This window comes from Cucurbita pepo, chromosome 14 (genome assembly GCF_057944985.1).
Source record: "Cucurbita pepo subsp. pepo isolate OVF chromosome 14, ASM5794498v1, whole genome shotgun sequence".
Taxonomy (NCBI): Eukaryota; Viridiplantae; Streptophyta; class Magnoliopsida; order Cucurbitales; family Cucurbitaceae; genus Cucurbita; species Cucurbita pepo.
In genome coordinates, this window is record NC_141811.1 from 11,433,879 (window position 1) to 11,457,804 (window position 23,926).

At 38.7% G+C, this 23,926-nt stretch overlaps 4 protein-coding genes across 10 annotated transcripts; 3 read left to right on the plus strand and 1 right to left on the minus strand.

Moving 5' to 3' along the window:
• The first annotated feature begins 1,994 nt into the window (after positions 1–1,994).
• Positions 1,995–7,099, plus strand: APRR2 (CheY-like two-component responsive regulator family protein). Of its 3 annotated transcripts, none has more exons than XM_087117368.1 (12): positions 1,995–2,255; positions 2,695–2,887; positions 3,657–3,736; positions 3,892–3,958; positions 4,060–4,106; positions 4,193–4,270; positions 4,357–4,902; positions 4,995–5,135; positions 5,565–5,837; positions 5,937–5,990; positions 6,089–6,169; positions 6,379–7,099. In XM_087117368.1, the coding sequence occupies exons 2-12, from the start codon at positions 2,758–2,760 to the stop codon at positions 6,544–6,546; spliced, it is 1,665 nt and encodes a 554-aa protein (XP_086973494.1). In that variant the 5' UTR covers positions 1,995–2,255; positions 2,695–2,757; the 3' UTR covers positions 6,547–7,099. The 3 variants fall into 3 exon arrangements, with proteins under 3 accessions (XP_086973494.1, XP_023552996.2, XP_023552997.2); XM_023697228.2 differs by having other exon boundaries at positions 1,995–2,250; XM_023697229.2 differs by having other exon boundaries at positions 1,995–2,250; positions 6,092–6,169.
• Positions 7,100–8,387: 1,288 nt separating this feature from the next.
• On the minus strand, positions 8,388–14,167 carry LOC111809982 (S-adenosyl-L-methionine-dependent methyltransferases superfamily protein). 2 transcript variants are annotated; one of them, XM_023696493.2, is made up of 7 exons: positions 13,912–14,167; positions 12,142–12,807; positions 11,678–11,888; positions 11,122–11,407; positions 10,267–10,653; positions 10,091–10,168; positions 8,388–8,902 (listed from the first exon to the last, which is right to left on the minus strand). In XM_023696493.2, exons 2-7 carry the CDS (start codon positions 12,778–12,780, stop codon positions 8,662–8,664), a joined length of 1,842 nt encoding a protein of 613 aa, XP_023552261.1. In that variant the 5' UTR covers positions 12,781–12,807; positions 13,912–14,167; the 3' UTR covers positions 8,388–8,661. The 2 variants fall into 2 exon arrangements, with proteins under 2 accessions (XP_023552261.1, XP_023552259.1); XM_023696491.2 differs by having other exon boundaries at positions 13,925–14,166.
• A 2,088-nt stretch (positions 14,168–16,255) lies between these two features.
• On the plus strand, positions 16,256–19,324 carry LOC111810637 (Vacuolar protein sorting 55 (VPS55) family protein). Of its 3 annotated transcripts, none has more exons than XM_087117483.1 (5): positions 16,256–16,455; positions 17,519–17,630; positions 17,737–17,776; positions 18,527–18,611; positions 18,768–19,324. In XM_087117483.1, the coding sequence occupies exons 2-5, from the start codon at positions 17,532–17,534 to the stop codon at positions 18,958–18,960; spliced, it is 417 nt and encodes a 138-aa protein (XP_086973609.1). In that variant the 5' UTR covers positions 16,256–16,455; positions 17,519–17,531; the 3' UTR covers positions 18,961–19,324. The 3 variants fall into 3 exon arrangements, with proteins under 3 accessions (XP_086973609.1, XP_023553141.1, XP_023553142.1); XM_023697373.2 differs by having other exon boundaries at positions 16,258–16,455; positions 17,502–17,630; XM_023697374.2 differs by lacking the exon at positions 16,256–16,455 and adding an exon at positions 17,339–17,359 and having other exon boundaries at positions 17,502–17,630.
• Positions 19,325–19,892: 568 nt separating this feature from the next.
• Positions 19,893–23,327, plus strand: LOC111810635 (haloacid dehalogenase-like hydrolase domain-containing protein Sgpp). Of its 2 annotated transcripts, XM_023697370.2 has the most exons (6): positions 19,893–20,135; positions 20,335–20,461; positions 21,617–21,731; positions 22,411–22,562; positions 22,641–22,902; positions 22,990–23,327. In XM_023697370.2, exons 3-6 carry the CDS (start codon positions 21,633–21,635, stop codon positions 23,176–23,178), a joined length of 702 nt encoding a protein of 233 aa, XP_023553138.1. In that variant the 5' UTR covers positions 19,893–20,135; positions 20,335–20,461; positions 21,617–21,632; the 3' UTR covers positions 23,179–23,327. The 2 variants fall into 2 exon arrangements, with proteins under 2 accessions (XP_023553138.1, XP_023553137.1); XM_023697369.2 differs by lacking the exon at positions 20,335–20,461 and having other exon boundaries at positions 19,894–20,135.
• The last annotated feature ends 599 nt before the right edge of the window (positions 23,328–23,926 follow it).

A 23,926-nucleotide genomic window follows, 5' to 3' on the forward strand; every position in this document is an offset into this window, starting at 1 on the left:
TTTTTATTTTATTTTATTTTATTTTTTTAAATTTTGTCTATTTGGTTTTTCAAATTTCAAAAAAATTAATATAATAATAAATTTTTAATTTTATGTTTAAATTTTGAATTTTGAATTTTTACTTGTTTAAGTTCACCCATTTATTAAAATAATTAAAAATGATATATATTTATTAAATATTGAAAGTTAAAAACTTTATTAGATATTTGTAAAATTTTAAAGATTTATTTAAGAAAAAACAAAATTGTTGAATTTATACGGCATATTTTCGAGAATTGTCGTGAACATGGGCAGGTCTTTTACTCCTATTATCTCATAAATATGGGCAGGTTAGCTCGACCGAGCTTCATATCAAATCGGAATGACCTGAGTATTTGTCTTTTCCCTTAGTTCGACATAATATAGACTCGTACCCTGACACGTGTTCTGCGGTAGTTAGGTCAGATAGAAAGTCGTAATTCGACTCATAATATAATACAAAAACAATGATTTAATATGAAATTTATCTCTGAAATGTCTAAAATAATATTAATAAAAATAAAAATAAAAGCTTTTTTTTTAAGTAAATGATTAAATTGGATCATAAAGGATGAGGCTAAAAAAGGAAACTAATATTTTATGAGTTATTAAAAAAAATAAAATAATAAAAAACTGAGCAATAAACAAATATTTTAATTTTGTTTTGATAAAAACTAATAAATTAATTTTTTTTATTTGTTATTTTATCCATTTCCTTATTGGCCACTGAGGTAGGGTGTATCATAAGGAGATGGAGCTTCACACACCTGATAATTACGTTTAAAATACTTAAAATACAATTAACGAACTAACTACCAACTCAAGCTTGATTAACTTCCCAAACAATGAATTTACGAAAATACCCTCCATACATGAAATAACTCAAATACTTTATATTGTCTATTTATTAATTTTTAAAAAGCGTAATTAAATTACAATTAAGAAATCAAATATTTTATTTTCGAGAAAAAGAATATTATTAATTTGGAATAATTAAAACAATCATTGGATATTCATTTTATTATAGTATTTTCTTGTATATGTCTACAAAACATAATGATTTTTTTTATTTTTTAAAATAAAAAAATAGCATCCAACAAAATAAATAGAGCCCATAGTTTATTCATTTCTTTCTTTTTTATAATTCCAAAATGAGTTAAAATTTCACAATCATAAGAAAAATATAGACATCATGAACGACTCATTTATTCTTGTTTGTCTCGTGGAAATAGTTGAAAAATGTACGCCTTCTCACCAACTATTAAACTACATGTGGAGGAAAACTAAATATTTTTTATAACAATGTAGAAACCTAGGAAACACCTGAAAAGTCCAAAAAAGGACAGTATCAGTACGAGGACGCTAAGCCCTGAAGAGGGATGAATTGTGAGATCGCACGTTAGTTGAAGGGAAAACAAAACATCCTTTTATAAGAGTGTGGAAATCTCTCCCAGTAGACGAGTTTTTTTTTTTTTTTTTTTGAAGAGAATAAGAAATGGAGTGAAGTTATTTCTAGAAAAGAAATAGGAAATTTTTTTCTAACAGGGACGTTCAATGAAAAGAAAATAAGAATAAAAAAATGATAGTGATCGAGATTTATCACAACTATAGAAAATTTCAATATTTGATTCAACTCAAAGGTTGAGATTGTATGTACCTGATCTTATAACGGGGAAAAACACAACGTGAAAACTCAAAAAGACAATATCTGCTAGCACAGCCGTGAAGAGGGGTGAATTATGAGATTCTACATCGGTTGGAGAGGATAACAAAACATGTTTTATGACGGGAAATTCTCTCCCTAGCACACCCGTTTTAAAAAGCAGACATTTTTATGTAGAGAAACATTGTATTAGTTGTTGGGGTTGACTATTGAGAGGAGAAATGGGGAAAAAATGGATGGTCTAAAAGGAAATGAAGATGGGAAAAGTTTGATGCTTTAAATGGAAGAGAGGAATTACGGTTTTTTCTTAAAAAATTTGCGTATTTGGAGATGTTTATCTATAGGGAAGGCCACTAAGCCGGTGCCCTGAAAAAGCAATATTGATCTCTTGCATATTCCCTGGTCCGTGACGTTATATGTGAGCTGCTGGGGCTGCACCTGCTCTTCATATCCTTCGATCTCTCTCTCTCTCTCTCTCTCTCCCTCTCTCACTCCTCTCTAGTCAGGACCGGGAAGAACAAGGGCTCTGTTTCACAAGACCAGACCCATTGCCTCTCTCTGCAAACCTTGTAATGTTGTTTTCATAGCCTTATTTGTCTGTGTTTTTTGTGGGGTTTTTGTTCTTGTTGTTTGCATGAACGAGTTGGGATTATAGTGTTTTGCTCTGTTTTTTCCCCTTTGTTTGCCTTGGATTCACCCAAATGAGTGAAGAATCATAAACCCTTTTGTTTTTTTTTCTGTTTAATCGATGATTTTCTTGCATGTTCTTCCCTGTTTTGTGGAGATCTTCTCCATTCTTATGGAAAATCCTTTCCTCACCTCTAAAAAATGAATGGTTTCAATGTTAGATCTCAGCTGCTCAACCAGTCATGTCTGTTTAGCTTAGATCAATGGCTGATGAACATGATCCTGACAGTTCCAATGGACAACATGTTTTACCTGTCGGATCTTCGTGTTCTTTATACTTGTTGAGATAGAACAAGCAATGATTTGAAGTGTTTTGGGTTATGCAGAAGTTGCAGAGAGTTCATTTGGAGCTGAAAAGCGGCGATTCGAGAAACGATGCGCTACGAGCTATGGTTTGCACTGCTAGTGATTTACAGGGGTGGAAGGATTTTCCTAAGGGCCTTAGAGTTCTTCTCCTTGATGGAGATAGCAGTTCTTCAGCTGAGATAAGAACAAAGCTTGAGGAAATGGAGTATGTTGGTGAGACATTGCTTGCCTTCATCCTTGTTCTTCGCTAAAAAATCTTTCCCCATTTGGAATTTTTGCCTAATTTAACAATTGACTTGCTTGATTTAGTGTTTTTATGTCTTGGTCCCCATTTCCACTAAGCTTTCTTCCTCCTTTTTTTCACTTTTTCTCTCTTTTCGCTCTTTCGGGTTCGGTGAACTCGGTTGTTTTCGATGTTGCTTGGTGTATAATGGTAGAAAACATTCATAGATCAATCTTGGTTTTAGAAGCGAAACGTTACCAATCGAGTAATTCATGTCGAAACTATTGTGTTAAGTAGTAATGTAACCCGCCCGAGCCCACCGTTAGCAAGTATTGTCGTCTTTGAGCTTACCATTTTGGGTTTCCCTCAAAGTTTTTAAAATGCGTCTACTAGGGAGAGGTTTCCACAGCCTTATAAAGAATGTTTCGTTCTTCTCCCCAACTGATGTGGGATCTCACAATCCACCCATCTTCAAGGCTCAGCGTCCTCACTCGCATTCGTTCCCCTCTCGAACCTATTTTGAGATCTCACATCGGTTGGGGAGAAGAACGAAACATTCTTTATAAGTGTGTGAAAACCTCTCCCTAGTAGACGCATTTTGAAAACCTTGATAAGGAAACCCGGAAACCCGAAATGGAAAATCCAAAGAAGACAATATCTGCTAATCGCACGGCCATTTTTTGAGCTGTGAAGAGAGGTCTTCTCATTTAGATGTTTTTCTGCATATATCTGAAGCCTTTTAACACATATTCATTACAGTTGTGACTTACTGCAATGAGAATGATGCATTGTCAGCCATTTCGAGCAAACCCGATACCTTTCATGTCGCCATTGTGGAGGTAATGGTCGACAACTGATCTAAATACCTTAAGTTCATTCTATTTGCGCTGGAAGATGTGTCGAGCGGGTGGATCACCGTGGCATATTTATGAAACTTCTTTAGTTGATCAGGTCGTAGTTTCTTTTCTAATGGCACGATGTTGCATTTGGTTAGGTAACGACGAGCAGTCACGATGGGAATTTTAAGTTTCTTGAAGCTGCTAAGGACTTGCCTACCATTAGTATGTTCGGGAGACCCAATCTTGTTATTTTTATTAGGACTAAACTATGTTCGTTGCGTACGACTTCGTGGCTTCTAATGTGAAAGTTTCGTTTTGAACAGTGATTTCGAATATCCATTGCCTAAGCACGATGATGAAGTGCATAGCGGTAGTTTTACTCGAACTTTTAAGTGTTTCTGGCTTTTTACTTAAATTTAAACTTGATGTCGAATGTTTGTGATGGACTGTTTTCAGCTCGGTGCAATCGAGTTCCTTCAGAAACCGCTCTCGGAGGACAAACTGAGGAATATTTGGCAACATGTTGTTCATAAGGTCAGTTTAAACTATTTTCGAAACCATTATCAGTAGTGATGAATGCTTTAAGCTTCGAGTTTTTCTGATCCGTTAATCCTAAGCAGGCGTTCAATGCAGGCGGTAGCGCCATCCCCAGTTCTTTAAAACCTATCAAAGAATCTGTTGCCTCCATTCTGCATCTAGAATCAGAAAACAGTGAAAACGATAATCCAGTCCCGAAAGAGTTGGAAATATCGAGCGTTGATGATGACAATGATCGTGAACTACTAGAAGGAAGTGATAAGTATCCAGCTCCTTCAACTCCTCAGCAGAAGCACGGAATGCGGCTGGTGGACGATGGCGACTGCCAGGATCAATTGAACTGTTTGCTCGAAAAAGAGTGCGGGGAGCAAGACGGGGAATCTAAATCTGTCGAAACTACTTGTATCACTTCGCTTGGTGAAGGCATTTCCCAAGTGGAGAACACTCAGTTACCTGACAAAGAAGGAATAAAAGAGGAAGAGAACTCTGCTGATGGCTGTGGGGCTGCGAGTAACGACGATCACGAGATACATGATCAAGACATCATTAGCAGTTCCAAAGAAAACAAGAGCAAAGCATGTGGTCTCGGTAATTCGAGTGGGACGAAAGTTAGTAGGAAGAAGCTGAAGGTATTTACCCTCGAACTTCGATGGATATATCCTTTATTTCAATGTCTCCTTGGAAAGTTCTTTGGACTTCATGTTGTTTGTCTTGCGATCAGGTAGACTGGACGCCCGAACTGCACCGAAAGTTCGTACAGGCAGTGGAACAACTCGGAGTGAATCAAGCAATTCCTTCTCGAATTCTCGAGCTGATGAAAGTTGAAGGCTTGACAAGGCATAATGTAGCAAGTCATCTTCAGGTTAGCATCAAACTTGCTCTTGCAATTTCCGTTTATACTCTTGGTTTACGTCTCCCTTTGTGCAAAGACCTCTTTACTACTTGTGTAACAACCCAAACCCACCGCTAGCAAATACTGTCCACTTTGGCCTGTCATGTATCGTCGTCAGCCTAACGATTTTAAAACGCGTCTGTTAGGGAGAGGTTTCCATACTCTTATAACGAATGCTCTGTTCCCCTCTCCAGCCGATGTGGGATCTCACAATCCACACCTCCCTTGGGGGCCCAGCGTCCTCGCTGGCACACCGTTCGCTGTCTGGCTCTGATATCATTTGTAACGGGCCAGAGCGGACAATACCTGCTAGTGATGACTTGGAGTTGTTACTGCTTAAAGTTTAAGTTTTTTGCAATAGAACTTGGCTCCCGATATTTATTGTTTGTTCTCAAGCAGAAGTATCGGATGCACAAGAGACATATCTTGCCAAAACAAGACGACTCGAGTTGGTCTCATTCAAAGGATCCAATGAGGAAGAATTGCTATTCACAGAGACCTGTGATGGCCTTCCCTCCTCCTTATCATTCAAATCATGTAATGCCAGTGGCTCCGATCTACCCGCCGTGGGGTCATATGGCGTGCCCCTCGCCCAGTGTCCAAATGTGGGTGTCGCCCGGTTATCCGTCCTGGCAACCACAAGAAATTTGGCCATGGAAGTCATATCCTGGGGTAATATTCCTACTACAAAAAACTAGCACATGATCAGAAGTACTTTTGTAGGAATTTAAGCAATTTTTAGGTTCTAAACATGTGATCATATGCTTTTAGATGTATGCTGATGCATGGGGTTGCCCTGTGACACCACCTTCTCATCTTCCTCAAGTGGGTATACATTTATTTTCATATCCAACAAACATGTGCCTGTTGATTATTAGATTCATCTGATAAGCTCATGTTTTCCACATTCTTCCTGGAATCAGCAGCCTATTTTCAGATTTGAAAATGCCGACGCACACGATAAAAGCTATGGCATTGCGTTCAATCCAATCGAACTTCAACTGGTAATACAACATTGTTCTTATTCATCTCTTTGCACTTTTTTTTTTCCAAGACTTTTGTCTCTACTGTTCTCTCGTGAATCATTTGTCACGATTACATTTATGTGAACACGATTCAACGAGAGGTCGATTCCCAAGAATCCTGTAAAAAAGACATCAATACGAGAGTCGAAAACGAAATATCAGAGATAACTTTGTTTTTGTTGATATAGGCTGATGAAGAAATTGACAAAGTGGTGAGAGAGGCAATCAGTAAGCCATGGTTACCATTGCCTTTGGGGCTAAAGCCACCTTCAACAGAAAGTGTACTGTCTGAGCTCTCAAGACAAGGCATCTCAACCGTCCCTTCTCAAATCAACGGCTCTAAACTACTCCAATAACAGTCCATCAAAAGCTCATTTGGGCCCTTCCACTGTCTGAGCTGATTTGGACCATCTGATTTTCATCATCTGCAATAAAAAAAAAAAAAGAAAAAAAAAAGAAAAAAGAGAGGGAAGGGACAAGTGGAGCCCAAAATCAAGATTGGCACGTGCAGGGTCGTGTGGGGGTGTCCTTAAAAAGTGGGGCTGTGATCCACTGTTTCATCAGTCCATTGTGCAATGGACGACTGAGGAAGAGCCACGAAGGTGAGTTTGAGAACACAAGTTTGAGGTGTGGCTGTGAGGATAGCAGAAAAAGGAGGGGGGGTGGTGGGTTGGTGAGTGTTGGAGTAGTGGAGGATGAAATAATTGAATTCATTAGATTTTTTTAGAGAGAGAGAGAGAGAGGGAGAGAAGATCAGATGATGATGGTGATGTGTTCTTTTCTGATGGGACCATAATTTGAGACTTTCTTCAATAATGTAAAATGACTATGAACTTTTGGTGCCATACTGTTTGTTTCCTTTAGGATAATAAAGTTTTGATAGGAACTGTTTTGTTTTGTTTGTCCAAATTTTTTGTTGGCCACAAAGAAAAAGTTGGAACATCAACTGTCATCAACTGAATGATTCAGGAATGGGATGAAGATGATAGAGAGGAGGATTCAACTCGTTTAGACATGTTTTTTCTTACTAAAATGTTAGAAATTTAAAATTTGCAATTCACTGCTCGTGTTCAAATTCAACCAAACCTCAAGCAATTATTCAACTCTTTAGCTTGATTTGTCTTGTTTTTGTTTGAGTTTCTTGTTTTAATTGATCGGTTAAACTTTTCTCTTTCGTTGTAGGTCAGAATTGACATATTTTCTACCAGAGATATTATTTTTGTTAAACCTATTGTGAGATCCCATATCGGTTGGAGACATGAACGAAAACCTTTATAAAGGTGTGAAAACCTTTCCCTAGCAAACACGTTTGAAAATCTTGAGGGAAAGTCCAAAGAGGACAATATCTGCTAACGATGGGCTTGAGCTATACTCTAAGTGGTGTGCCAGCAGGATGCTGAGCCTCGAAAGAGAGTGGACTCCGAGCCGTGTGTCAACGAGGATGCTGATCCCTAAAGGGGGGTGGATTGTGAGATCTCACATTGGTTGGAGAGGGGAACGAAACATTCTTTATAAGGGTGTGAAAACTTCTCCCTAGCAAACACATTTTAAAACCTTAAGGAAAAGCTCAAAGAGGACAATATCTACTAATAGTGGGCTTGAGCTATTACAAATAGTATCAGAGGCAGACACCAAACAATGTGCCAACAAGGACACTGAGCTCCGAAAGGTGGTGGACACCAAGCCATGTGCTAACGAGGATGCTAAGCCCCAAAGGGGGTGGATAGGGGGTGGATTGTGAGATCTCACATCGGTTGGAGGGGGGAACTGAGCATTCTTTATAAGAGTGTGAAAATCTCTTCCTAGCAGACGCATTTTACAACCTTGAGGAAAAGTCCAAAAGGAAAGTCTAACAAAAGATAATATCTGCAACCAATAAATTTGGACTATGACACACGTAAGTAATAAATTGGAACTTAGGCACATGAAAACGACCAATCAAATGACAAACTCTGTGTTTGAACTAATGGTAATAAAGGCTCCAAAACTGTACTTGATGGAAAATGTTTATAACAGAGCATTTATGAAACGTTAACATGATTGTCCCACTTTGTTAAGAGAAACTCCAACTCTAATATGAAAGAGTCCTTCTAACTCAAGTAACTCTAGGTAGGTAGAAGAACAAAACGATGTAAACAAGATGCAAAGAATACAACATCAGAGAAGCTTTAATGCACCACAACAGGGGAAGTAAATGTGAACAAAATTTAGAGCCCTTTTGGTAATAACTTATGAATCATCAATATGCATCTCAGTTTCTTACATGTACTTTGATCACTTCAACATTCTTGACTAATTACTTGAGCAGATGAAACTAAATATCTTCCCTACCATCCCTGTGATCGATCTCAGTTTTTCTAGCTTGAACATAATTTTACAAGCTCTCTATTTTACCAACAACACTAGCTTACACGTGGATAGAATTCTAAAAACAAAAAGTACCTTTTGAGAAGCTGCTAAAAATCTAGCATTTATTCATCACTGGAAGTGCTGTTGTGTGGGCTGCTTACAACCCAGTACTGTTTAACAGCAACCATTATCTTCTCTGGCACAAGAGGCCCATCCTCGTGATCCATCAATTTCACATCCCATCTCATACCGGCAGCTATTTTCTTCACCTTATTCAGGACATCGACCCCGTCTCGGAGGATGACGATTCCCTCTGGCCTCAAAATACGGTCCATCTCTAAAAGGATGTCCTCGAGGTTGCACCTATTTTTAGTTTCAGAGGTGAAAGACAGCCAATAAGAGGGTGTTGTATAAGATGGATTAAGATATACTTAACCACTTTAGTTTAATATCAATACTCTTCTTCACTTGTGGGCTCAGAAAATTAACGTGAGATCCAACAAATCAATAAACAGTATCGATTGAGAAGGAATGGCACCATAGTGGTTTGAACACAAGACTTTATACTCCATGGTTATCATGGTTGGTTCTAAAAGCTAAAACTTATAGATCTCTCTAAGTGGCTCGGGAGTGGAGGATAGAGATTAGTATTTATAATGGCTCAAGCTCACCGCTAGCAGGTATTGTTCTCTTTGGGCTTTCCCTTTCGGGTTTCCCCTCAAGGTTTTTAAAACGTGTCTGCTAGGGAGGGTTTCCACATGTTTCGTTTCCCCTCCCCAACCGATGTGAGATCTCACAATTCACTCCATTTCGGGGCCCAATGTCCTCACTAGCCCTCGTTCCTCTCTCCAATCGATGTGGGATCTCACAATCCACCCTCCTTCCGGGCTCAGTGTCCTTGCTGGCAAACCGCTTGGTGTCTGGCTCTAATACCATTTGTGGGGTGATGTGCCAGCGAGGAGGCTGAGCCCCGAAAGGGGTGGATACGAAGCGGTGTGCCAGCAAGAACGCTGAGCCTTGAAAGGGGGCGAATTGGGGGTCTCACATCAATTGGAGAAGGGAACGAGTGCCAACGAGGACACTGGGCCCCGAAAGAGGGTGAACTGTGAGATCCCACATCGGTTGAGAAGGAGAACGAAGCATTCTTCGTAAGGGTATGGAAACTTCTCCCTAGCAGACGCGTTTTAAAAACCTTGAGGGGAAGCCCAAAGAGGACAATATGTGCTAACAGTGGATTTGGGCCGTTACAATATGCCCCTCCTAAGGTACGTTTTAAGGCATTTCTTCCTGAGCAATAGAGATATAAGGCATTTCTTCCCAAGCAATAGAGATATAAGGCATTTCTTCCCAAGCAATAGAGATATAAGGAAGAAGAACTTTTAGTGCCTAATGGTTTTTCATTATAAAGAGGAAGCCTTTCTTTGTACATGAATCATTTTGATAGTAGAGCCTGTTCTGTTTATTGACTACACTCTACTCTAATAAGCCTGTTCTTTTTCTCAACAAAGTTGAAGTGTAATTGTTGATGAAGAAGAAGATTAAAATACTTACGTGTTCTCATACAGGTTGAATACATCATTCCCATGAATGAAGTCGTACGTCCTCGGGTAAGTAGAGAAGCCCTCACACCTTGACAAAAGAAAAGCTCAAATTGAGACTAAAATGACAGAAATTTAAATTCAATCAAATGGCTTTAACTACATAAGGAAAGAGACAGAGGAACGTACCAATCATGATACATGCCAACAAGGCCTCTCTCGTAAATGGCTCCGAGAGTGTTCTTGGCAATTGTAGGCACAACATTCATCACCCAAGAATTTTTCGAGTGAACCGCAGCTGCAAATCCCCCGAGGTTTGCATTCATATCCATCACATTCCTATATCTTGGGCTGCCAATCAATTTATTTATTTTCTTGTAAACATTAACATGCTTTCGCCAAATTTTGTTGTCCTCTTCAAAAGATTCAACTGTAACCTCTGGAATTAGACCGTTCGATACTCGGGGAGGTACAGCAAAAAGCCTTGCTGGGAACTTTTTCAATTTCCCTCCTGCTACTTCTCCATCACTTGTTACCTCAGGAAAAGGGGTGATGCATGTTTCCATTTTCTGGTACCTGGACATAGAACACAAAAAGAGGAGAGATGTAAAAATGAGGGTCACAATTAGGAAATTATACATACCCAAGTATAGAAATAAAAATACATAATTAGATCGAGTTGGACTCGATGCCGAACGTAGCTATTTCCCAAATATTGTCAATCTCCAATCAAAGTGATCATTTCTAAACATAAAAAGACACTGTTCTTCAAAAGGAGATAGTCATAACTTTTCAAATTGAACATCAAATAAGATGACTTTTGTGACCATCCCCTATGCCATCCACAGATCAGATAGTATTTGGCGATCCTGGCTCACCTCGAAGTTATTATACTAACTCGATATGCCAAAGTTGAAGCTTAGATGCCAAATAATGAAAAAAACCACAATACTTTGCTTGCTTCCTAAGTGATTTATTTAGCCTTTAGCAGTAAGATATATCGAACAATATGTATAAGATCAGAGTGTTTCCGACGCAACTCACCAGACATCTTCTACATCATTTGCTTCACATATTTTTGCAGTCTTCTTCCTTTTGCAGGATTTGTCATTGTCCTTTTTCCTCCAGATCGCAATATCTCCCTTCTCGTATTTTTTCTCCCAACAAAGCTGCTCGGCTAACTCTTCGATTTTCTTCTGCTCTGCATTTAGATCCTTTTTAGAACGCTTCCATGTCTGATAATAGGTCTTCCAGTTGATTGGAGGGCCAGATAGGATCCAATAGCCACCAGGTCTGAGGACTCTGTCGACTTCCATCAGATACATACCATCTGTGTGCACAAGTTCATGGCTTAGAGACGAATCGATACTTCGATCAATGTAAAATAAAAAAATATCAGTAAAAATGGTGTTGGAAATTAGAATCTTGGAATCAAAATACAATTATAGCCACATGAAGCTCTCTTAATTTGACGTTAGGTACCATTTGATGTCATCCAAATGAGGCTTAAAACTTTGAGTTCAAATTAGTGAAACAGATAGGAAACTGTATAAAATTTTAAACAAGATATCATGAAATTTTATCGATCTGAGAGACTAACCATTTGCAGTCCATGGTATAAGGCATCTTGAACACTGCGCCATATCGAAGGCTCTAGATGGATATGGAAGGCGTATACTACCCAACACGCCAATAATAGCAGGTACACCACGCTCCAGTGCAAACTGTATCTGTGCTTCGTGATTGTCTCTTGGTGCAAACGACATGGCCAATACATTTCTCTTGAACAAATATGCACCCCAGCTAGCAACCTGTGTCAAATTTGGTGTAATTAGGGTGACATTAGATTATTTAATAACTATGATCTGGAAAATTCAGCAGCAGGTCAAAGATTAAAAAAATGGAATGCTATGGAACAATGTAAAGAAGTCATTAGACATTTATCGAATATTGCACAAGTATTCAAATGTAGCGAAGGAAGTCAGTAAAATCCCCTTGTACTCAATCATGCTAATGACACTTTCATGAAGGAAGATAGTTCGTTAGTTTTCGTCCAAAACATACCCCACAACCAGTATCCAGAGCTGTTCTAATGGAACCATCTGCAATTGGAATAACTGATGCTAGTTCATCGATATATGCATCGGCTCCTTGAGGAAACATCGTCCCACCACCAGGAAATTTAAATACATTGCCCTGAAACTCTACCCAATGCTGATTTGCCTTCTCAACTGTCAGGCTCTTATATGGAACATTAGCGTAATGAACATAATCACGGCCTTTGGGCCACGGAAATGGAGTCATATAACCTTTGGGAGCTGGAATGAGGCAGTGCAACTTTTCATCTACTGGAGGGCAATGCCTTTCCCTGTATATCATATTTTCCCTAGGGAATGTCATAGCTCGGTCTTGTTCCTGGCAAGGTGTATAATCTTTGTACTTTATGTCGCATGGTTTGAACACCTTTTTTTTTGGTTCAGAAGATTCGATAATCTCGATACTGTGATGAGTCTCAAAGTTCAAGTCTTTAACAACGTTGCAATTTGATAGCCTCGTAATTTCCATTGCTATGCTATCTCCTTTCCCAAATCCACTTCTCTGCCATGCTCCCAAAATGTAAAAGAAAAGGCATAGACCAATCACGGCAAATAGAGATATCGGACCTCGGTTTTTGTTCCCCGGAAAATTATGCTTCGATCCCATTATCTAAATGTGGCAAATCTTTTGAATCTGCAACAATTTGTCAAACGGTTAGAAGCATGGACTTGGACTAGATGCCATGATCAAGCAATCAACAATCATAATTCAAATGTAAAATTTTCACTTCATTAATGCAACCGCCTAAGCCCACCGCTAGCGGATATTGTCCGGTTTGACCCGTTATATATCACCTTCAGCCTCACGATTCTAAAACGCTTCTGCTAGGGAGAGGTTTCCACACCCTTATAAGGAATGCTTCATTTACCTCACCAACCGATGTGGGATCTCACAATCCACACCCCTCGGGGGCCCCGCGTCCTTCCTGGCATAACACCTAGTGTCTAGCTTTGATACCATTTGTAACAGCCCAAGCCCACCGCTAGTAGATATTGTCTGCTTTGACCCGTTACGTATCGCCGTCAGTCTCACGGTTTTAAAACGCGTCTACTAGGGAGAGGTTTCCACACCCTTATAAGGAATGCTTTGTTCTCCACTCCAACGGATGTGGGATCTCACAACTAGACATTCCAAGGTTATAACATACACTTATCAGATCATAACTCAAGAATCATCAAAAATCCAGAAATGAGAGGTGGAAGGAATTACGAAACTACAACACATAAACAGAATGCCATCGTCTACAAGTTGGACACTGAAATAAGTAAAACTGAAAACCACCATTGAAGCTACCAACCATGACTGCATTCATTTACATATTCATTCATACAGATTCACTTTTCCCTTCGACTTCTTTTTACTTCTGTCATAATCTCAAGGAAGAAAAAGATTCAAGAAAACTCAAACCCACTTTAAAAAAATCAGATCGAACAAGATTTTGTTCAACAGTACAAATCTGACAGCATCGGTCGAAATTTATACTCCCATCACTTTCATCACAGTACAATGGCTACGTAGAATCAAATCCATTTAACCAAAGATCATCAGAATGGGGAAAAATACAAATCCAGTAAGAAATCTGTAAAATGAAGCAGAAAATACGATGCTCAAACGAACGCATCGGGAAGAATTAAAGAAATACAAGGCAGTAACTAGCATCTAATCGATCGATGAACTTGAACTTGAACTTGCCAAAGTGCTAAGGATCTAGAAACTTCACAACCAAATGAAAATTACTTCAAAAAGGTACCTCCGGCAACGCTCCGGCGAGATTTCAGATTTGCTCCCACTGAGCTGAAGAGAGAGAGTTTGCGCTCGACAGTGGGATTGTAGGATCAGTGAGAGCGATGCATTAAAATATGAAACGAAAATGAAACTTTACAGCTACGAAGAAATGGTGGATTGAAATCTGAATCGAAAAATATCAATCTCAATCCACCGACAGGAATTTCTTGTCGAGATCTATTGATTAGGCGAGAACTGAAAAATTAAAACTCGTGTTATTAATTTTAATTACAAAATAGGTATTTAATCAATTTGTTATATGTTCTATAAATTTTATTTACTTAGCTTGTTCCAATTTTTTTCTTTATAATGATTTAAAAAATATTGAATTGTAAATTTAGGTTTTAGAAAAATTGCTCCTCCAATTTATTTGCATAAAAATGTCTATTTAATTTTCAGGGTTGGAAATCTCCATTTAAACCGGGAGTGGGAAGAAAATTCTCCCAATTAGCTAAACGGGGATCCCCCATCTCGACCCCACCCAAATTCCAGCCTTCGTCCCACCAAGCCACTGTCTATGTGTCTGTCTATGAATCCCCGACTCATTCTTCAATAGGCACACAATCAGAATCTTGGTCTCCTCCCACTGTTTGGAAACTTACGATTTCATGTTCTATTTCACTTTTCGATGGGGTTTTTTCACCTTTCTCGCATCCCACCTAGCCAATATCTATGAGTCCCTTAACCAAGTCACTGTTTATGAGTCCCCGACTCATTATTCAACGGGCACACAATCAGAGTCTTGGTCTCCTCCCACGGTTTAGAAACTTACAATTTCATGTTCTATTTCACTTTCCAACGGGGTTTTTTCACCTTTCCCTCACGGTACTACTTCACTATCGGTCACCCAGGAGTATTTAGCCTTACAAGATGGTCCCTGCTATTTCACATGGGATTCCACGTGCCTCATGCTACACAGGTCATAACATAAGCTAGTGATGCTTTTGGCTACTAGACTCTCACCATCTAGGTGCAGCACTCCACCGCTTTTCCCAGTAGCAAAGCTAAGATGGAAAAAAACTTATAGTCTGACCGTGCAAAAATAAATGAGAAGTTTCGCAGATATAAGAATTGAAATTGGAGGCGAGTACCGGGATGGTGAAGACTTTCCTATCCCCTCCCCACCTATGAATACACATATCTATGTCATACTATGTTGAATATTTACACCCGATTTATTATCGAGCTAAATAAATAAATAAATGTCGGGCTATATTTAAGAATATGTAATTATTTATACCATTTATTGGGTCATAAATAAATTGAATTTGAATTTAGAACGTGTATTTATTTATTTTATTATTTGCTAATTATTTTTTAAAAAATTGTAGAATTTAATTATTAGAAGAAAAAAATAGTTAATGAACATATAAGGAATCCGACATATCAGAGTGGCTTTCTATTGGCCTATTGTAGCCAGCATTTATTACGTCATAAATATGGTCACATGCTTATTTTCAAATAAATAATTATGTGTGAATAGAAATCTTTATTATTATTATTATTAATAGTAATAATAATGACGACGACCACAATTATCTATTACTATAAAATAATTGGTGGAAAATTAATTTGTATGATTCCGGGTTAAGTTAGGAGTATGAATGATTCAAATAACTGATCAACCCAACGTAATTTAATTCGTATGATATGAGTTGGCTAATCAACTGTCTTTTTCGTGTTGTAAAAGTTGAGCAATGAAAATAGATGGCGAGTGCCTAATCGAATTGATCGAGTCATATAGGCACAAGGTTCAAGTCTACCGGTCGGTTAGGACGTCACAGCTGCATACGTCACTACACTTACACTTGACACCTATCGTGATGATAAATGACTCATCTCGCCGTGACATTCCCTTGAATTGTAAAAATTTCAGTCGCTCCAATCTCTCAAGAGTAGAGAACCCACCGCTGTCTCGACTATGCTAGGAAGTCAGAATACGAGAGCACTCATATTGTGATGGACTTACTACTTAGATGCTTTCAGTAGTTATGCCGCTTCGCACTTGCCTGCCCACGTTTACTGTGGGCATGATAACTGATACATCGAAGGTGCGTCCTTCTTGCGAATTGAGTTTAATACGGGTTTAAATTTTAGGATTTTAAGCTCTAATCCTGTAATTTAAGACGGATTTAATTTTCGTTTTTACCCTAAAGTTAATTATTATTGAAATTATTTGCATAACAATAATAATATTTATAAAAAGAAATATTTTCAAATTTTAATGACCAAATTTAAGATTTTTTTTTTTCAAAAAATATATAAACTAAAACTGCTAAAATGATATTAGGGAATCTGCTGATATTTTTCCCAGAAAAAAAAAAAAAAAAACATATATTCATGTTCATCCCAATCCACATCCTTCGACGTCCTGCAATCGGCTTATTTTCGTGTTCGATAAACAAAATCGTGGGCTGAGACGCCGTTCCGGTGATCGGAATCGAACTGCGAGTCGGGGAAACGAGGAATTTTCTTCGCGAATCCCCCCATCAAAAGGTACCTGATCATCGGAATTTCTTTGCTTCGTAATCTACTTTTCTGAGAGAATTCGGTAATGTATCCGTCTGCCAACGCGCTTGATTTTACTGTTACGGAACGTTGGTGCTGAAATTTGGATAGTTTATCCGCCACTGCATGAAATTACTTGCGTTTGTGAGAAAAGAGGGTTGAGATTGAGAATCTTTCACTCCTTGCGATTGAGAAGTATCGGGAATTGTTCTGGTGGGAGGAGTTATTTCGATTTTTCTTTGTTCACGAAGCACATTTGATTTCTAAGAATATTAGTCTCTTCTTTACTTTATTTTTATTTAAGAAGGCTAGCAATTCAGTTATGAATGTTCATAGATCACATTTATATTCACCATTTTGATTTGGTGATTGGCATTCAATCTGAAGTTGGAAAATGGGGAAAATTATCCCATTATTGACTCAAATCTGCTTATGGGTGTTTGAGTAACAACATAACTCAATGAAGAATCCTACAGGAGCTCTTTTGTATAAGATAGAGGAGTTCTTTAATTGAATTCTTTTGGGAGGAGTTCTTTCAATTTTCATTGTTCACGAATCATTTTAGATTTCTAAGAATATTGATATGTTCTTTCATTTATTGTTATTTAAGAAAAGGCAAGTTATTCAGTTGCAAATGTTCATAAACCATATTTATATTCACTAGATTGGTTTGGTGATTTTGGCATTCGATTTGAAGCTGGGGAATTTTGCCTTGTTGGTTGTCAATGTCATAATTTTCCCATCGTCGAATCCCTTCTGCTAGTTTTACTATGTCCTTGTGACTTCGGGTACCTTTTGATGGGGGCCGATTTTCGAATGCTACATTTCGAAAATGCTAAAGTCACAAGGTACCCAAAATTCCAAAATCTTCATGGGGTACCCCCATCAAAAGGTACCCAAATTTGCCCCCCCCCCCCATGAAGAATTACTCGAAAGTACGAATTTAAATGTAAAACTAATTCGTCTATCATGATCAACTTGTTCGTTCTCACTTATCCTCCTGTGGATTTCTCATGTGGAGTTCTATTCTGTAGCTTTTTTCCTCGATCAGGTGAATCCAACCAATGGCAGACTTGCCAGGTTCTTTGCAAGCCTGTTTGAGTATGGGGAAGGTGGCATTCTTAGCAATTTTGGTTTCCGGAGGAATTGTGTTGCAGATATTGGTAAGTAAAATTCTCTTTGGAAACTTTTGATTCATTGAACAATATCTTTAAAATTCTTGGGTTTAGAACTCATTTTTGATATCTCGTTTATTATCTGCTATGGCAGGCATGTGCCTTGTACAATAATTGGTGGCCAATGCTAAGTGGTATATGACTAAAATTTCTCCTGGGCCCTCTTTTAGTGCTTTTTACAACATGAAATCTCTCTGCAGCTAAGTTTTTTTTTTTTTCATATCTTATTTGCTGGACTTACTATACTGATTTCTTTTCCACGAATATGTTTTTCCATCCACTAAACTTCTGTTTAAATACAGAATCTCTTAGTAATGGCTAGATAGAAGTGTTTTTCATCTCCACCATGCTCCACTCGAAACTTTATTTCTAGCATTTTTACTCGACATGACTCATATAATGAAAGAGTAAGGATTTTCAGTTCTTCATGTACGACCAGCCCCTCATCGAGAGATGTCGGTTGGAGGGTTGTGTGATGACCAAAGGACAACTCATTTTATATCCCGTCTCTCTTTTTTATCACAGACCGATTTCCTATTTTTCTTCTAAAATGTTGGCGGGGCCAAAAGTTACAATCAAAATTATTATAGCTTTTGATTGCTGCTTGTCACCACAATCTTTGTAGTGGTCGTATCGATGTCGGGCGTCTCTGTTTGATGAGGTTTACAATTTTTGCGTGCATTTTATATGGGACTTATTGTTCGATATTTGAATAAAGCTTGCAGAGCTTGTAGCTGTTCATGTAGTGTATAATGACCGTGGCTTAGAATCTGACATCCCCCTGTTCTTACCAGTTGATTTCTTTCTTCAGTATAAATGTAGATTTATCTTTTTGTACTAATATATATTTTTCTTGACTAATTTCATGGCACTATTCTTTGCAGTGATAATGTATGTACTTCTCCCCATGCCTTTACTATTCTTTGCGGGATCAGATAGCTCTTCATTATATACTGATTCGAGCGATAGGTTTGACTTTTGACTTTGTAACCCATTTGATAAGCGTTTTTAATCAGTCGAAACGTTACTTTTAAGATATTAAAAGATTATCCAAAACAAACTCTTGTATTCATAAAATTCACGTACTCTTCCTTTTCTCCCCACATATCATTATCATTGAGACAGCTGGATCAATGCGACGAAATTCTTGACCGGAGCCTCGACAATAGGAAGCATTGCCATCCCCATCATTCTGAAGCATGCCGGGATCATCGGCTGGGGGGCAATGGCAATGGACCTCTCGTCGTTCGTAGTGTTCGTGATTGCCATTTTGTGTTTTATGGGGATGAGCGAGGACGACGGCTACACCATGTTCTGAGATACTGCATCTCCATGGCAATGAAGCTGAAGCTGTGTGCTATCTCCATCTGGTGAGGCTTCTGGTTTTGTTCATTCTTGTCTGAGATTCTCCTACTACATCTGCACATGTTTAATGAAGATCATATATTTCTTCGTTGGTTTGTTGTTATCTTTGAAGATTTGTTGTTATACCAAAATTGAGATGAGTAAGAAGGGGGTTGACAGTGTGAATCCCAGGTTGTTGAGTGTACATGTATATTTGAAAAGGAATGGGCATTGAACCAGATGTGAATTGTGACTGTTCTTGCCCCATGCTTGAAATGGGATGTATGTGTCTATTTGGTTTATAAATTTTGTGTATGAAACTCTCAATTTTTTATCAAGTAGATACGTGAATCTTAAAAAGTATCGAAGATCGAGAAGAAATTTGTAGTTTTGAAAGTTTAAAGACTAAAAAGACAGTAAATCTCAAAGCTTGTAAATTAAATTTGTAGTATAATTATTGTATTTTGGCAGTTCTTTTATTTATATCTTTTATATTCTTCCATTTAGAGACCATCTGTCGGTATATATCTCAGCTAAGTTAGAGTTGAACATAATCAAACAACGTAAAAAGAGACACATGTCGATGATGAATTAATACATAAGAGAGATGCGTTGAGAAAATGATGAGAACCCACGTTATTTGTTGTAGTTAATTTAGAAGGTTTTCCAATTCTCGAAGAAAATATCTGTTTCGAAACGTTGTCGACCTAAAATTTGTGGGAAGATTTACTTGTATCTCTTTATTGGGAGTATTGTGAGTATGTGTTTTTAGATACGCATAATTTGATTTGCATGAACACGAACATATAGGCCAACAGGATTCGTCTAAAACGTGTTCATCACTAGTGATCAATGTTCGAATTTCCTTACCAAAAAGGGAACAATATATGCACAAATTACAGAATAGATAGCAATAAAAGACAATGAGTAGTCGCATATTCCCCATGCCGGATTCTCATTCTCTAGCTCCCCACGTCTCTATAAACCTGCATTTGCTCTGTTCTCCCAAAACCCATCTCCATTTTCGCTGCTTCTCAATACCCATTGCAAACAACACATACATTCCCACACACGGACACAAGCTTTTGCATCTTTTCATCGATCTCTGCCGGCGATGACGGCTTCAGAAGATGAACATTCCGTCGACAGGTAAATTCGCAGCCCGCAGATGTTTTCCTTTGTTGATTTCATGCTTTACTGTTTTCAATCTGAAACTTGTTCGTGATCGCAAACTATGACCTAATTTTCTGATGCATTTTGAAATGTGTCTCTGTATTCTTGTGATTCTTCTTGATCGTGCTCTTGATTTCTCGCGTTCTTTCTAATACTATATCTTAATTGAAATTAGGGTTCTTCTTTCTGCATTTGTGAAATTTTTAAGAGATTTGTTTGGTGGAGAAAAAGTGAAGTCATTGATCTTGACGCTTGAAGAAGTTGGTATTTGATTTAGATCATCATAGAGCCATCAATCTCTGGTAATTAGGTTCGATCAAATTTTGATGGCGTATGCCATGCATTTTGAGTTTGTGCTTTATTTCAATTTGGTGCCTGTAGTTTTGTAAGTTTTAGTTTGGTTTCATTGCATTACCAGTCTCCCTTTACCTGGAAACGCGCCCGACCCTCCGTTTCTCATATCGTCAACCAACTTCTAGATATATCTCGTACTATGAACGGTTTGTAATGACTTTTTAAGTGCTTAACAAAGTGATTCCAATCTGATCTTAAATGTCAGCTCATTGCCTCTTTTTGCCACGTCAAAAGAAAACATACATAGTAAATGTAACAGCTCAAGTTCACTGCTAACTAGCAGCTATGGTTCTCTTTGGGCTTTCCATTTCGGACTTCTTCTTAAAGTTTTTAAAACGTTTCTGCTAGGGAGAAGTCTCCACACCCTTATAAAGAATGTTTCGTTCTCTTCCCCAACTGATGTGGGATCTCACAGTAAAAGAGTATACAAAAATTGATATCGGGACAACAAACTTGAGAGACTTAACTAAAACCACTTTAGCTATATAACGGCTCAATCCCACTGCTAGCAGATATTGTTCTCTATGGGCTTTCCCTTCCGAGATTCCCCTCAAAGTTTTAAAACGCGTCACCTAGGGAGAGGTTTCCACACTCTTATAAAGAATGCTTTGTTCTCCTCCCCAATCGACGTGGTATCTCACAATTCACCCCCTTTTGGGGCCTAGCGTCTTTGCTGGCACATCGCCTCATGTCCACCCTCATTTGGGGCTCAACCTCCTCGCTGACACATTGTTCAGTGTCTGGCTCTGATATCATTTGTAATGGCCCAAGCCCACTGTTAGCAAATATTGTCCTCGTCCTCTTTGGGCTTTCTCTTTCGAGCTTCCCCTCAAGGTTTTTAAAATTTTAAAACGATGAGAACCAACTTGAAACAAAACGCAAACTATGGAGACTAAAGTGGAAATTAACCTAATAAATGTCGTAAAAGAAAGAAGTACGAGCACGAGATCGAAACATTTGTTTGTCACGACTCTAGTCAAACGTAAGACTAACAAAGTCCACCAAAGTCCTTTTTAGTTTTCCCTTCAGCTCTTACTGCTTTAAATGATTTGGTTTGCCTGTGCTATTCTGGCTTCCTTATTGCTTGTATTTTGTGGAGCCAGCAAAAGCTCTCTTGTCATGCTTGCTCCTGTGGAAGCAGTTCTTTTCGATGTAGATGGAACATTGTGTGATTCGGATCCCCTTCATTACTATGCCTTCCGTGAAATGCTTCAAGAGGTTAGATTCATTTTGTTTTGTTTAGAAGGAAAAGATCAACATCCCAAATTAGTTGGAGAGGGGAACGAAGCATTCCTTGTAAGGGTGTGGAAACCGCTCCCTAGTAGATGCATTTTAAAACCGTGAGGCTGACGGTGATACGTAACGGGCTAAAGTAGACAATATCTGCTAGCGGCGAGCTTGGGCTGTTACAAATGGTATAAGAGCCAAACGGACGGTGTGCTAGCGAGAACGCTGGATCCCAAGAGGATGGATTGTGAGATCCCACATTGGTTGGAGTGTTTGGAGAGGGGAACGAAGCATTCATCATAAGGTTGTGGAAACCTCTCCCTAGTAAACGCGTTTTAAAATCTTGAGGCTGACGGTGATACGTAACGGACTAAAACGGACAATATCTGCTAGCGGTGGGCATAGACTGTTATAAATGGTATCAGAGCCAGACACCGGGCGGCAGTGTGCCAACGAGGACATTGGGCCCCTAAGGGGGGTTGGAGTGTGAAATCCCACATTGGATGGAGAGGGGAACGAAGCATGCCTTATAAGGGTGTGGAAACCTCTCCTTAGTAGACGCATTTTAAAAGCGTGAGGCTGATGGTGATACATAACGGGCTAAAGTGGACAATATCTTCTAGCGGTGGGCTTGAGCTGTTACAGTATCATATGCTGATATGATTTGCAGATTGGTTTCAATGGTGGGGTTCCTATTGATGAGGAGTTTTTCATTAAAAATGTTGCTGGCAAGCATAACGATGATGTTGCCCGAGCAATATTCCCAGATGATTTCGAACGAGGTTTGAAATTTTGCGACGAGAAGGAGGCTATGTTTCGAAGGTAAATCTTTCTCTTCATACCTTAGAATGTCTTTATAGGTCTGATTAGACAATATAATCAAATAACTTGATGCAACAGATTGGTTACCGAACAATTAAAACCCGTGAACGGTTTGTATAAAGTGAAGAAATGGATAGAAGATCGCGGACTGAAACGTGCTGCAGTTACGAACGCCCCTCGACCGAACGCCGAGCTCATGATCTCCATGCTTGGTCTTACCGATTTCTTCGAGGCTGTTATTATAGGTGGTGAATGTGAGCATGCCAAACCACATCCAGAACCATATCTAAAGGCTCTGCAAGTACTCAAAGTGACAAAGGATCACACTTTCATCTTTGAGGTCTGCCTTCTTTGGAAGAACAATTTTTCTTTTCCATGAACGTTCAATGATGGAACTTGACACATCTTGACTGCTTTGCATTGCTAGGATTCTGTATCGGGGATCAAAGCCGGAGTGGCAGCCGAGATGCCTGTCGTCGGTATAGCTACGAGAAATCCCGAGCACTTATTGATGCAAGCAAAGCCTGCCCTCGTCGTAAAGGACTACGACGATCCGAGATTGTGGGCAGCTTTGGACGAACTCGATAAGAGAGGTGGTTCCGTTAAGAACGCATGAATGATCGTCAATGGACGGTATTGATGAAATGGTCTCTCAATTCATTGGTACTCTCTATCTTGTTCTTAAATAACTTAGCTGTAGAAATAAAGTTGCTTTGGCTCTCAATGCCAATCCTAATACAATCAATATACTACTTGTTGCCTTTCTTTCTTGTATTTGTTGGCAAAAATTTATCGGTAGATGAAAATGACCAAAATGCCCTCACACGCCAACCTCTCTAAACTGAAATACGATACACTTTCACTTCACACCACGGAAAAAAAGAAAGAGTGAAGCTCGGTGGGCCTTCCTACAATGATGCCTCTTTTCTCTTCTTTCAGTCTATAACAAACAAGTGGGAAAGGTAGGATTCGAACCTATATAGAAAAACTTCAACATATTTACCGTTGTCGCTTTTGACTGCTCGACCACTCTCCCCTTTTTGGGTCGAGGCCCCTCTCAATGGGTTCTAAGAAGGAGGACCGTGCCCTGAATCAATCAACTACCTTCACTTTTCCATGAACGTTTAGCTTGACGACCATCATTTATTATAAGTTTCGTTTTTAAAATTATAGATATATTTTTTTTATCGAGGGGAAATGGTTGAGAGATTGAAGAGAGATTTTTTTTCATCAACTAAGCAAAGTCATCTCGTCCTCTACTCTACCCTAACCCCGCCAAATTCCCACCCCACCCCTTTTCCATTCACCCTATTTAGTAAATAAATAAATAATATTTATTGATTTATGTTAAAATACTATTTTAT